Source organism: Ursus arctos, unplaced genomic scaffold (assembly GCF_023065955.2).
Source record: "Ursus arctos isolate Adak ecotype North America unplaced genomic scaffold, UrsArc2.0 scaffold_7, whole genome shotgun sequence".
Lineage (NCBI taxonomy): Eukaryota > Metazoa > Chordata > Mammalia > Carnivora > Ursidae > Ursus > Ursus arctos.
The window spans coordinates 31,472,427-31,486,345 of NW_026623089.1; the positions used below are offsets into that span (position 1 = coordinate 31,472,427).

The 13,919-nt window shown below is 49.7% G+C and overlaps 1 protein-coding gene across 2 annotated transcripts in view; it reads left to right on the plus strand.

Moving 5' to 3' along the window:
• The first annotated feature begins 2,089 nt into the window (after positions 1-2,089).
• The window catches only part of PDLIM1 (PDZ and LIM domain 1), a 44,481-nt gene continuing 32,651 nt past the window's right edge, over positions 2,090-13,919 (plus strand). Inside the window, exon 1 of one of the 2 annotated variants that reach the window (XM_026493723.4) lies at positions 2,090-2,306. In XM_026493723.4, the coding sequence (XP_026349508.1) occupies positions 2,211-2,306 (96 nt within the window). In that variant the 5' untranslated portion in view covers positions 2,090-2,210. Of the gene's footprint in view, positions 2,307-4,079; positions 4,160-13,919 lie in introns of those variants that run through there. The other variant, XM_048218834.2, reaches the window with a different exon arrangement.

Below are 13,919 nucleotides of genomic sequence, written 5' to 3' on the forward strand. Positions count from 1 at the left end.
TAGCAGGACACCTGGGGATGATGAGAGGCAGCCCTGGAGAGCACAGAAGCGGTGGCTTTTCAACCTTTTTCTCCTGCTAGGACGCGTCATATTCAAAACAGCCGTACATCGAAGGGCAGGCTCAGAACTTAGCGATTCCCCCAAATTCTGCAGGGACTTGAAACACTAACATGCTTTCTAATCAACAGAATCTAATCAAAGAGGGTGTATTTTTGGCTTTGATGAAGCAAGTGGCTGGTTCCTGGCTGTGCCCCCGTTCCTTTTTCTCAGATTCAAAAAAGAATATCAGGATGCAAAGGAGTGAGAGGAATGTGTAGATAACATAAATTCACTCTGATTTCTAAAAACAAGCAAACCCTCCCCAGACATACGCATTCATGCTGTGACACAATCGGACAGGTAAGGCGATCTGTTTATGTGTAAATCTGTGCATAGGACTCCTCGGTAGGTATGCCAGGATCACAAGGAGACAGAACTCTGCTTTTAACGAATGCATTGAGCTTGTGCTCTGTGTCAAGCGCCGTGCTGGGGCCCAGGTGCCAGTATGAATGAGTGCCAAGAAATCTATGAAGAGGGGCGCCTGGGTGGCACAGCGGTTAAGCGTCTGCCTTCAGCTCAGGGCATGATCCCAGCGTTCTGGGATCGAGTCCCACATCAGGCTCCTCCGTTATGAGCCTGCTTCTTCCTCTCCCACTCCCCCTGCTTGTGTTCCCTCTCTCACTGGCTGTCTCTATCTCTGTCAAATAAATAAATAAAATCTTCAAAAAAAAAAAAAAGAAAGAAATCTATGAAGAACCTAGGCCCCAGAGAGGGTATGTGGATATAAGGGCGTCCAATGTATTGCATTCGCTAGACCCTAATGTGCACTATTCTAGGCACTGGGATACACACTGCAGCGATCGAAACCGTTAAATACCGCTACCCGCACGGAACTAATGGAACTAATGCTTAGGGGTGGGGATGCGACAAACAAGTAAAATATTAAGTATGTCCCATGGTGATAAATACAGTAGAGAAAAATAATGTAGGGAAGGTGAGAGGGCAGTCTAGAGAGGTTTTAAGTAGAGTGCTCAGAAATGGCCTCACTGGTATGATGACATCTGAACAAAGAGAAAGCCATGGATGGCTGGGAGAGGAGCTTTCCAGACAGAGGCCCTGAGGCGGGAACCAGGCCAGTGTGGGGTGGGGGGCCGCAGGAGGATATGAGCTCAGAGAGGGAGTTGGGCCATGCTGTGGGTGGCCCTATAAGCATTTTAAGGACTTTAGCTTTACTTGGAGTGGAGACCCAGGGGACAGCGGGGGACGTGGTCTGGTCTGGCGTGCAGAATGCACTCAGGGGCCAGAATGTCAGGGAGCCCAGTTACAAGGCTGGTAGCAAGCTGGGAACTCAGGGTTTTGTCCTCAACCCAGGGGTCTTTCCACGCACTTAGTCTTGGCCCATCCCAGACTTGAGGTGTGACCTGTTGCGAAGGTCAGAACCTACTGCGAACTCCAGGCTGGAGGTCAGGGTTCTAGGAAAGTTTTGAAGTCGGATTCTAACATCGTTTGATGGTCTCATTAGCATTAGAAAAGTTCCAGTAGAAGGTTCTCTAGCACGGGGAGCCCGGGCAGTGGTACAGTTACATCACTGACCAGCTGTGTGGCCTCGGGCAAGTATTCTAACTCAGGCCGGCTCACTTACTTCATCTGTAAAATGGGGCTAAATGCTCTTACTGCTACATCGCATCAAATGAGATCATTGGAAAGCACTTTTTAAACATCATTATCTTTTACAAGCAGCAAACGTGAAATGCAGTTGACGTCAGAGGGTTGAGTTAGCACGGCACTTCCAAACTCAGTTTTCGAAAGCGCTGAGCCGGGCTCTGTCTCCCGCGCGGTGTGCGGGAACCTGCTTGTCTCTCACCTAGTACCCACGGCGGGGCGGGAAGCGGCGGCCCGCGCGGGGAGGGGGGCGCGGGGAGACAGTGCTGGGGCCGGGCTGCGGAGAACCCGCCCCCGGTGCGGGCGCGCCGGGCGAGGAGAGGCCGCGGGCAGGCGGGAGGTCGGGCGGGGCGGCGCGGCCGGGGCGGAGCCGCCCCCGCCCCCGCGCGCTCCCTCCTCCCGCCTGCCCCAGGCTCCCCGTGCTCGCGCCGCGCGCTCTTTCTCCGACAGCTGCCGGGGAGCCCAGCGCACCGCGTTCTGCCCCGTCTGTCCCCGCGGGTCGTTTCGCCATGACCTCCCAGCAGATAGTCCTCCAGGGCCCGGGACCATGGGGCTTCCGCCTCGTGGGGGGCAAGGACTTCGAGCAACCCCTGGCCATTTCCCGGGTAAGAGCGGTCGGGACGCGCCGGGAGCAGGGCGCAGCCGGGCTGGGGAGCGGCGTGCCAGGAGGGGATCTGGGGGGCCGGGGCCCCGCGGGCGCTGCCGGAGACGGCGGTTCGGGAGCCCGGGCCCGAGCTGGCGCGGCCGGGCGCATCCAGGTGCGCCTTGCGGCGAGCGCTCCCCGTGCGTCTCGCGCCGGCAGCCCCTTCCCCCCCGCGGCGCTCCCGGGTGAGGCGAGCGGGCGGCGGCCGGGCGCGCACTCCCGGTGTCCGCGCGCGAAAGAGGGAGCAGTTTTCGTACGTTCGCCACGGAAGCGGGCCCCGGCTTGTGGACGCGCTTTGTCAACCCGCGAGGGCATGAGGGTCCCCGCAGACCCCGCACGCTGGCAGGTATCACTTCCCGGTTCCTCACAAGTCGCCAAGTGGCGTAAAGTAGATTGGAAGCCGCTGGAAAGACCTGGAAGAGGGGTGGAGTCGGTGGCAAGTTTCCCCGGGGCAGGTGTGATGAATTTCCGAAACAACTAATTTTCCACTCTTCGGACTTACTCCATGGCCAGGTCTCACCTCCCACATACGTTTCGGAGAAAAGGCTGGATTTTTTAAACAAGCAAGCCCAAATAAACCCTGTTGGACGTTCGCCTCCCGCTGCGGAAGGTGGCCATGGCGTTCCCAGGTTATCAACCCAGCAGCCTCAGGGATACTGGGTGGGGAGGGGCTCCTACTTTGCGTGGCGGCGGGGCCGGGAGGGGCGGCGTACTACTTGAAAACTTAGACGGGCCTCCTTTCTTTGGGAAGGCCCTGGTTCAGTCGGAGACCAGGAGGTCCATTACCCCCGAATAAAGCTGAAACCCCAAGGAGACTCAGACTCAGGGTTTGGAGGCCCAGGCTTTGGTCATCTTGTCTAGACTAACTGTAATGGCCCAGTGGGAGTTGCCCTATTCACTGCCTGCACCTAGAAGGCGGCCAATAAATATTTTCCGACTTAATGAAAAGGGGGAGCACAAAGCATCCTCTGGCGTCCACGCCCTGCCTAGAGGCCTGGTGTTCTATTCTTGGGGCCATCTGCTTGCTGAAGCTGACCCTAAACGTGCCTCCTTAGCCATCTGAACATCTCTTTGTTCTTAGTGGGGAGGATGGAGAGGGAAGGGGAAGATCCCTATGGAGTTTTTTTGTTTTGTTTTTTTTTTGGAGTTTTTTTTTTTTTTTTTTTTTTTTTTTTTTAATTGAAATCCCTGCCTCCAGTAGCCGAAGAAATATGGTGGGAGGTGCAGGAGGCAGGGAAGTGGGGGCCTCTGCTTGGCTTCTCTGCCAGCCACAGTCCTAGCCTCATTTCCTTCCAGGTGGGTCCAGCCCAGTGAGGAGGCTTCTCTGACCATCCCGTCCCCTAAGGGGGCAGGTGCCTCAGGTCTTAGGCCCTAATCCCCATCTCTTCCACCTGCTGCCCTGAGAGGACTTCTTTGATTCTTGTAGGTACATGCTGTCTTCCCACCCACCAGGCAAATTCCTCAAGTGTAGATACTGTGCCTTCCCCAAGCCTGGCACAGAGCTGAACCTGGCCGTCCCCAGTAGATGTTTGCAGGCTTATTAATAAATGCTTGTCCAGGGAAGGCACATTTGGACTCGCTTACCTCATAGTCCATTTGTCCTTGCTCTTTGTGTCTATAATTAACCCGTCAGCCCTTTCCACTTCTGAATTTATATATGACATGAAACCCTTTGTTAAGAAAAGGGAGGGTATATTGCCAGTCTGTTAAAAGGGCAGTTACCCCCAGTCATTTTAACTGCGTTAAAACGTCAGTGTGAGTGGCACTGTGCAGGAGTGACGACGTGGCGTGGAAACCACAACACTAAGTGCGCTGGTTTGTACTTTCATATATTTTTTCATTTCTTTATGAGCACATGTTTAATGAGCGTATACTGTGCAAAGCCGTGGGGTCCCAGATAGGAGAGGACACAGCTCCATTTTCAAGGTGCCCATGGTCTAGTGAGGGAAGCTAATCTTTATAATGCCCTCGGCAGTTGCTGTACTTGAAAAGTGAAAGTGACTCAGACGAGGTGACATTCTCATGCTCAAGGTAGTGCACTTGTTTCTTCATCTCATTATTTCTACGTGGAAAGAACGGGTGCCTCCTCACCTCCGGGGGATGGGGGAGTGGTCGTAAAGGGGCCTGCGGTGGTCGTCGGGATCGGATGATGGTCTGGTTTCTGCTTCTGACTCGAGCTGTACCTGGGGGTGAGCTCTGTACTGTCTGCGGCTTCCCGCTGTGTCTCTGCCATGGGGAATAACCCCGGTCACTGGCTGCTTGTTAAGGAACGTCCGAGTGCCCTGGAAACCGTGAACAGAGCGAGGCGGCGTGAGCAGTGACAGAGAGATACACATCTTCTCGTCAGTAGGTGTGCTGCGTTTACCATTTGGGGCAGATACGCTTTGCTCGTACGGTTTTACATATGTAGACTTTGAGGCTCCACTCCAAACAAACGATAAAATCAGGGGAGGACAGGAGTGCCTTTCATTTAAGTAACTATGTTTGCTTTCTCTTGCGTGAGTTATTCTGGTATGGGCTCCAGTCTTTCGTTAAACTGCGAAAGCTCCTGAATCTAACTGTAATCGTGTGTACTTGAAATTCTTTCTTTTTTGAAATAAAAAAGTCGTGAACTATAGATGCATAGCAAACAGTCATAAAGCAAACACCTGTACAGTCCCCCACCCAGGTCAAGAAATAGAACGAGCACACCCGACATAAGCCTATCCTGAATTAGGTAATCAACCTCCTTGTTTTTCTTTATAGTTTTACCACGTAATTATGCATCTTGAATCACCATAGCTTAATATTACCTGTTTCTGAGCAGAAGCCTACAGAGCGTATGTTGTGTGTGTGAGAAGAGCTGCTTTCACTCCTCATTGTTTCCATGTGTGCTGTGGTGATAAAATTTCAATCCAGGTTTTCAGCTTTAAATGGACATAAACCAACTTTCTCCCTCTTCCCGGTTTCTCACTCCCTCATGATCTAGCCACACATTTGCCTCTGTCCCCTGAGATTTTTTTTTCCCTGTCACTTCTTGCTCTAAATCTGCAGTTGTCCATCTCCTTGAGTTTGTTTTGTTTTTTTTTCCATATCAATTTCTTAGTTCCTCTAGTTGCTTTCAAGGGAAGCCTTCAGAGAATCCACACCCAGGCCAAAATTGCTGCTCAATTTATGTTGACTGTTTTTCTCTCCCAGCAACTGACAAAAGACAGGAAGGGGTGGGGCCAGAGATAAGGGGGTGCTCTTAGTGGGAGGAGCTGTCATTTGCCTCTTGACTAAGTCTTTGCTGAGAGCAGTGTGATTTTATGGGGAATGCTGGACCCTTTGCTCGGATGTCCTCAGGGAAGCTTGATAATGGATACTTTGCAGCCAGAGGGTCTTTTCTGATTTTTCTGATTTTTGAGAGTGTTATTTTCAGACTCAAGTAGATTTATATCATGTCCTAAAGGTGGAAAGAGCAAGAACAAGGTGGAAAGAACAAGAAATGTTCATAAAGGCTCATTATGCATTAATAGCCCTTGCCCTGCACTCCCTCCCCTGGGAAATATTAGCTGCTTCAGCTGATCATGGTTGATCTGCAGAGAAGGGACAAAGAGGGTCAGTGCTTCCAATGAATTGTTTTGAAGTAATCTCTATGCGCAGTGCGGGTACCCCTGAAATAGCACCTAAGCGAATTTTTGAGCCTGCTGGCCTGAAATCCACCAAGCCGTGTTGGGACCTTCTGATCAAATATTCTCCTCTTTTTTTTTTTTTTTTTAAGATTTTATTTATTTATTTGACAGAGATAGAGACAGCCAGCGAGAGAGGGAACACAGCAGGGGAGTGGGAGAGGAAGAAGCAGGCTCCCAGCGGAGGAGCCCGACGGGGCTCAATCCCATAACGCCCTGAGCCGAAGGCAGACGGTTAACGACTGAGCCACCCAGGTGTCCCCAAATACACTCCTCTTACCCAACCTCCTGGATGCCAGGGTTTGTCGTTAAGGAGGAGAGGGGAGAAGAAAGGCTTTCAGGGATTGGAGCTTTCAGGGATTGTAGATGACCAAGAGGAGATTATCACCTAACTGCTGAGGTCACGCTCTTCTCAGCTGATCAGGACTTGGAAAAGCAGCCAACAGTCGCTCTTGCGCAGGGAGCAGCCTGGGACTGGCTTCCAAGCTCTGCTTGTTCCCCATGCCATCCCCTTGCTCCCCGGAGAGGAAAGCTGGTATTTTTTTTAATGTTTTTTTTATTATATTATGTTAGTCACCGTACAGTACATCCCTGGTTTCTGATGTAAAGTTCGATGATTCATTAGTTGTGTATAACACCCAGTGCGCCATGCAATACGTGCCCTCCTTGAAAGCTGGTATTTTTTTGTCTTTTACAGAGGGGAAGCTTCGGTGCCCATAGGTTAGGTAATTTGTTTGAATTTACATAGTTTTTCATTGACTGAACTACTTCCTTGTAAAGGAAGGGGTAGAAATTGGTTAAAAATGAGCAAAAGTGGCTAGGGCAGAAAATTAATTTTTAAAGGATGATTTGACTTTAGTGTGTGTCAGAGGAAAGCCCGGGGAAGCTACTGGAATATCTGTATGGTGCCTGGTAAGAGGTCCAGGACAGGGACTCAAGCTGAGCTCCACTCCAGTCCCGAGCACCACACTGGGTGACCCTGGGCAAGTTGCACACCTTCCCTGGAGGTCACTTCTCTGTACAGATAAAATAATAAACGAGCAAACCCACTGGTTTTGTACCCTTTGAGTGAGGGCCTACTCTTTGTTGTTAAAAAGTGTTCCAACATGAGGCATATGGCAGCGGGTGTACCTTCAACTTTGAGCTGATTAAGAAAACGGGTTACGAATTCAGAAATGTTTTCAGATGAATCTATGTTCTGTTATTCATCTGTGACTATCTGGGTTAAGATGACTCTTGTGTTAATCACAGGAGCCTCAGTTTACACTTGAAAGATTGTATGAGGAATATTTATTTGACCAGCTTGTGATAATGACCGTAGTTAAAATGTATGTAGGACATTTTATATGCCAGGCACTGTTCTGTGTGCTGAATATTCTCCCTTAGTAGTCCTTACGTGTATCATGTGAAGCAGAGGTAATTAAGACACCCGTTTTGCAGCTGAGGAAGCTGAGGGATGGAAGCATGCAGTACTTGGCCTGCTTCGTACAGTAGCAAGTGATGCAGCTGGAATTTGGCCGACTGGTCTGGCTTCAAAGCCCACGGCCTTAATCTCTACTTCATAGTAACCACTTTACTAGCAGCTAACATTTCTTGAATGCTCACTGTGGGCTGCGTGTGCTCTCTTGCGTTATCTTCTGTGCTCCCCACAACCCACGACGCAGAACACAGGACATTCAGTAACTTGCAGAGCTGGGATTCAAAGTGAGACAGACTGGATCCCAGGCCAGCTTTAACCACTCTTCTGCCTCTTGGTAACCCCTGACTGTCAGTATTGCATTGGCGGTAATCGTGGCACACAGCCCAGCTCCGAAAAGTGCTAGTGGCGGTATGGGTACCATATGAGGGGGAGCGGGGACCCTCTTGAGCTCCTCAGCCCAGAGCCTGCTGTGCCCGGGAGGGTTGGCTGCGGAGGCGTCCAGCTGCTTTGCAGCCTCAGCCCGAGTGCCCCTGGAGCTCAGAGCATCCCAGGGAGCAGCACTTCCCCTCCCTACTCCCCTGCAAAGCCAGAAGCCGTGGCCCCACCTGCGAGAATTGATGGTCCTGCTGTGGAGTCCGTGCCCACGTGGACAGTGGAGAACAGAAGCATGGAGGATTTGAAGGATCAGACTGAAGCCTGCCAGTTTGGGTCGGAGGGGATTTGGGGGCAATTTTTGGGTCAAATGAAGATGACTAGGGATAAACAGATCCAACTTGCCCAGCCAGTGATGGGCCTAGAACGTGGCAGCCAAGCCAAGGCCAAAATAAATGTACCCAGGGAAGTCGGAGGGAAAAGGTTAATTTCTGTATGGCACTTAGCACCCTGTGTGGTTGTTGACCTAGCCGTTAGCCTTATTGTGGGTGAACTGGGATGCGCATCCGTGACTGAGGCCTGCGGGGGCTTTCCTGTGTGTAGTGCACCGCCTTCTTGAGAGCGCCATAAACATGAGGAATGAGCTCCTGAGAACACTATGGTCTCGTAGGAGCACGGATTCTTGACCAAGGACTCAGGACCCAATTTTTATAGGTAACGACTACTCATATATCACACGAGACAATAAGGACATAGGTACGACCCGTGGAAGATAAGGATGTCTAAGAGGCATACAGCTGGATCAAATTCAGATGGTGCCGCAATGATTTATATCCATTTCTTCTTAAATTGTAAAAAATACTCATGCTTCTAAAGCTGAGCGTACTGATACCCTGTGACCAACAGTTCTGCCAGTTAAATACTCCATAGAAATGTGTCCCCATGGGCACCAGAAGGTGTGTCCAGAGTTTCTGAAGCAGCAGTATTCACAGTAGCCCCAAACTCAAATAATTTCCGTGCCTAACAGCAGTAGAATGGATAAATAAATGGTAGGGTAGTTATGGGATATAAGACACCGACAGGAATTGCAACTATGCACAGTGACATGAATGAGACAGACAGACACACACTGTGTTGAGAGAAAGAAACCAGATGTAGAAGGGTAAATACTACGTGATTCCAGTTACATAAAATTAATCAGGCAAAATTAACCCATGTGTTAGAAGTCAGGGCCAGAGGTTAGTGAAGGGAAGGAGGCAGGAGGGGCCTTTGGAAGTTCAGTTGTGTTTCTTTAGTGCTGGGTTCGTGGGTGTTCTCCCTGTGTGCGAATCTGTCCAGCTGTGTACTTATGATTTGTGCACTTTTCTGTATGCGTGTTACACTTCGATTTAAAAGTTTCCATAAAAATTCTCATGCTTGTTACCAAAAAATCAAATAAAAAGGTGGAAGGCATACAGTAAGAGCTTCTCCAGTCCTCCTTCCCAGAGGTAAACACTGCCAACAGTTTACTGCAAAACTTTTCAGACTTTTTTCCATTCGTGTAACATTTTTAAAATCGAGGTACCATATCACAGTAATTTACCTGCCAGGCGGACATCATCGTTTTGTACTTTCTGCCTTATTTTTACTGCAGCAAATCAAGAGGTAAAGACATCTTGATGTCCCGGGGAAATGCGGTCTCAGAATCAGCCTGCTCTGGGTTCCGACTCTGTCTTGTCTGTTCTTAGCTCAGTGTCAGCGCCCTCACTCGTAGGGTGTCCCGGGATAAGAGGGCCTCAAAGGTCGTGGTGAGGATTAGTGTACAGAGGGAGCCCCGCGCTATGGCGAACACCTAGACGGCATCAGGATGCAGCGCAGCTACTCAGAAAGGACCGGTGGTGATCTGCGCACGGGGTGCTCATTCCATGCCGGACACTGTTCTAAATTCTTGACACCTGTGATGTCACTTACTCCTCCCAACAACCCAGAGGTTGATGCTATTATAGATTTAATTTGATAAATGAAGAAACTGTGGTATAGCGAGCACCTTACCCAAGGTTATGTGTTTAGTCAGTGGTTGGGCTTTGGGTTATGAGTGGTAATTATCGGAGCGATTTAAAAACACATGGCGGGCAGCGGGGGCGGGGTGGGCATTGAGCCCGGCTGGCTTAGTCAGTAGAGCATGCGACTCTTGATCTTGGGCTTGTGAGTTCGAGCCCCATATTGGCTGTAGAGATTACTTAAAAATCTTAAAAAAAAAAATTAAAAAAGAATAACACATGGGGTTCATAAGGGCTTGTTTGAGAGATTTGGTGATTTCTTGACAAATTAGGGTATTCTATTTTTTTAACTCATTTGTAATTATAGTCCTACCTAAGAAATGATGTTTGATCTTTCAGACTAGGAGAGCAGTCACTTCCAACTGCCGTTCCTTAGCGTGAGTAGCTTCCTTTTCCGCTGAGCGGGAAGCAAAGCTGGATTGAGGCCCCGCTCCTGTGCAAGCACTGAACCCTACTGTCCTGCTTTGTCTTGTTGATTAAATGGTTATAGAGTAACCAAGAACATGTTGAAACATTCTTGGGGATGTATAAGCTCATACAGCTTCTGTGGCAATAATGTAGCTTCAAAAGACAAATGGATTCAAAAGTCGACCTCAAGAGAGGTCAAATTCCACATTTAAACTGCATACTGCGGGGTTGGGTGCTGCTCTGTTGCCCAGCTCAGAATCTTTTAAATTTATATTCTACTTTGATACAGCCATTAAATCAGTCGAGGTTGCCCCTAAAGACACATGGCATTGAGATCGAACTTGAATTTCAACTTACTTTATACCAGTCTTGTTTTATATAATGCTGAATTAGATCATTATTTAATGCTACCTCACCTACATGTAAGAAGAATATAAGGTGATTTACAATACATATTCACAATATTTCAACACAAAAACTCACATAATAAGTTTGTTTTTTTTTTTTAATTGGAACACGGTCAAGGAAAGAGATGTGCCAAGACCTTTAAATCAGGTGGTTTCTGTAAATGCACACCACATTGAGCTTGGAAGAGTTCTGGCCAAGGCAGAATAGCAACCATGTTGAGTGATTTAGCATCTGGAATGAAATTACTTTGACAGTATGTAATTTGCATATCACCTTCAAGGATGTTGACCAAATTATAGGTGGTGTGTGTGTGTGTGTGTGTGTGTGTGTGTATGTATGTGTATACACCTTTTTTTTTTTTTAACCCGGTTTCAATAAGAGATAGAGAAATACTATTCTAGTGGATGGTTCTTTCAAGGGCCTTCTACATCTCTTAAGAGAAATGTAAGCCCTCGTGGTTGTTTCTGAAGGAGCTAAGATTTTAGAGTCCAAGTATTTTTGTTTACCTTGTAACTTCATTCAGGGAGAGAGCTTCAGGAAAGGGTAGTCAGCATCCGTCTTGCTGTTTCCAAACCTGGTGAGCATTAGCATTTCCTGGGAATCTTTACAAAATATGTAGATTCCTGGGATCTGTGTGGAACCTCTTCAGCAGAGCTGAGGTGGGGTGTGGAGATCTATGTATATTTTTTAAAAACCCCAGGGGATCCGATGACTGACCTGCTTGGGAACAGTTGCCTCATCCTTGCAGATATCAGAGTTCTCCTGAGTTACTGGTGAGCTGGGTCCATTTCTGGCCAGTTCCAAGGGGCAAGGTTAACAGTGTTCTCTGAACATTCAGGAAATTGCCCTATAGTGCTGTCCACAGGTAAAAGAACCTTCTGAATAGGGACCGTTTTCCCCTCAGGGAAAAAAGGCTCTGCGTCAAAACTATTCAAACTATTTGACAAATGTTTGGTTAGAATCCCCTCTCTCTGTCAAAAGGGCGATAATTCAGTTTATCATCCAGACTGGAACACTGGTAAAAGTGAAACGGGGTGCTTTTCATAATGAAGCTGGGAAAATAGGTGAGTGTCCTGGGCAAGCCAGGGTGTCTCATGACCGCAGTCATAAAATATTGCTGCTTTAAATTTTGCTTCACATAACTTTCAAACTACACCGTGCTAGTGTGGTCGCAGACACTTTGGCATGAAGGGGTCAGGAGGCAACACAAATGAGTTTCAGCTTGAGGGTGAGGTAGTCAGAAAATTAAATTAATAGCTGCAGGAGTGGTTGGTGGGTTCTGTAGTTGCACACTGCATCGAGCTGTGAATTTTCTGGTGATCGATGGCAACTGGTACAACATTCCTGTGTCTGGGGCAGTCGAGCTGGCGGGGGGGGGGCTGTGCTAAATGGAGAGAGCGCCTGTGCCTTATCTCAGAGGGCAGAGGCTCCTCGGACGCTGATTGTAGGTCCAGAATTGCCAGATTTTTCACAAGAAGCTGAGAATGTAGGGGTGTGTGTAAAATTTACTAATATGTAAATATTGGCAAGTTTTCCATTGTTTGTCAAAGTACAGTCTTTTTAGAAAACAACAGGGTTCTTATAGCCGGTGTGTGTTTACACCTCCACCCTCATCCCCTTTCTCTCCCTGTACTTCCCGTGTTTCATCCACGTCATTCCTGTAACTTGGCGCGCTCTTTCCCGCCTCCTGTAGCGCCTTGACACAGGTTTAAGCAACACCTCCTCTTGGGAGTCTTCCCTGATTCCATCTTGAGGCTCCCATTGCCTCTTGCTTCCGGGCTAGCCCAGCACTCCCCAGCTGTGGTCCATGCCTGTCTCCCCCAGGAGATGGTGAGCGCCTCGATGGTGGGCACCGTCCTTTTCAGGCCTGTATCCCAGTGCCTTGTGTGGTTCCCAGAATCTATCAACAGTAGCTTGTATTTCTAGAGCTTGACAGGGTGCTCTGCCTGAATCATTTCGTGTAATCCTCCTAACGGCCTTTTGATGTCAAGACTGTTATCACCCGTTTCCTAGAGAAGAGGTGACATATCCTGCCCAAGGACACTTAGCTCACAAGTGGCAGAGACAGGACTCGAACCGTGGCTGCCTGACTTCAGAAGCCACGTCTTAATCCATGAGCTACACTGTCTTTCAGGATGCACTTCAGGAAGGACTGATGAATGAGTGAAGGAGGAGAAAAGGGGAACAGAGGAGGGAGAAGTAGAAACCTGCTGTTCTCACGGAGGAGCCAGTGGGTGGGCAGTACCTTCAGTTCTAACACCATCTCTAGCAATTTAGATGTAGACTGAAGACAGCGGGAGAGCACGTCATAGTTGTATTCTGCACCATTTAGAAGGGAAATTGAACCCTCAGAAACCTTCTGCGCTCTCGGGAGTCTGGCAGCAAGGCTGTAAAGCTGCGCGAGGGCCTTGCAGGATCGGGTGGCCGTGCAGGTTGGCCTCGGCGGGGCCTCGGGGCCTCGGGCAAGAGAGACATCAGTGAGTGCCGCAGAAAACGGCAGGTCGGTCCTTAGTGGAAATTGTGCCTCACCCGTCTGCGCTCCGGCAGCGGGAGTTGTGCTGTGTGGGCTCTGGGGAGGAAAGCCGCAAGAGGGTTTCTGAGGATGTGCACTGAGCTCATGGGTCTGTCTCTTTGCAAGAGCGTGCGGGCTTGCTTTCTCACGTACTGAGCCGTCTCCCTTCTGAGCTGGTTCTACTGGGATCTGCCGATCAGGAGATTAGAACAGACCGCGTGGCTGTGGGCTCCCGCACACGGCTTTGACCCCCGTCCTTCACTGCCTCCTCTGTAGTGATGCTGCGCCAGCACCGCAGGAGGATGGGCGAGGGGCCGCGCCAAGTACTGAAGCTGTGCGGGGCCCGTGAGAAGCACTTAGTAACTGCCGGCCGTGACTTCGATTATGATTATGGTGGGCAGTCCGTGTGTCGTGAGGGTGGGAGCCCACCGTGCAGGATGGGGACTAACCGCGTGGGAGAACCAGGGGTCTTCTCCCTGAGGCCCCGTGCAAGGCCGTGTTCTGATTCGGGTACTTTAACAGGGTGGGGTTCCCGGGCCTTGCCCAGTACAGAGCGGTTGGGATGATGGTCCTGCGGTGGGGAGACACCCAGCCGGCGGCAGGGGTCGTGACACTTAGCTCCTTGTGCAGAAGGCCATCCGGAGGAGGCAGAGGAGTCGCCTTAGATCTGCATTTCTCTTTGGCCCTGGCAGTTAGGTCGGGAGCATCTGCTTGTGGCCTCTTGGTAAACGGAAAGGGAATGGGATCTGGAAGGAGGGGGTATGGT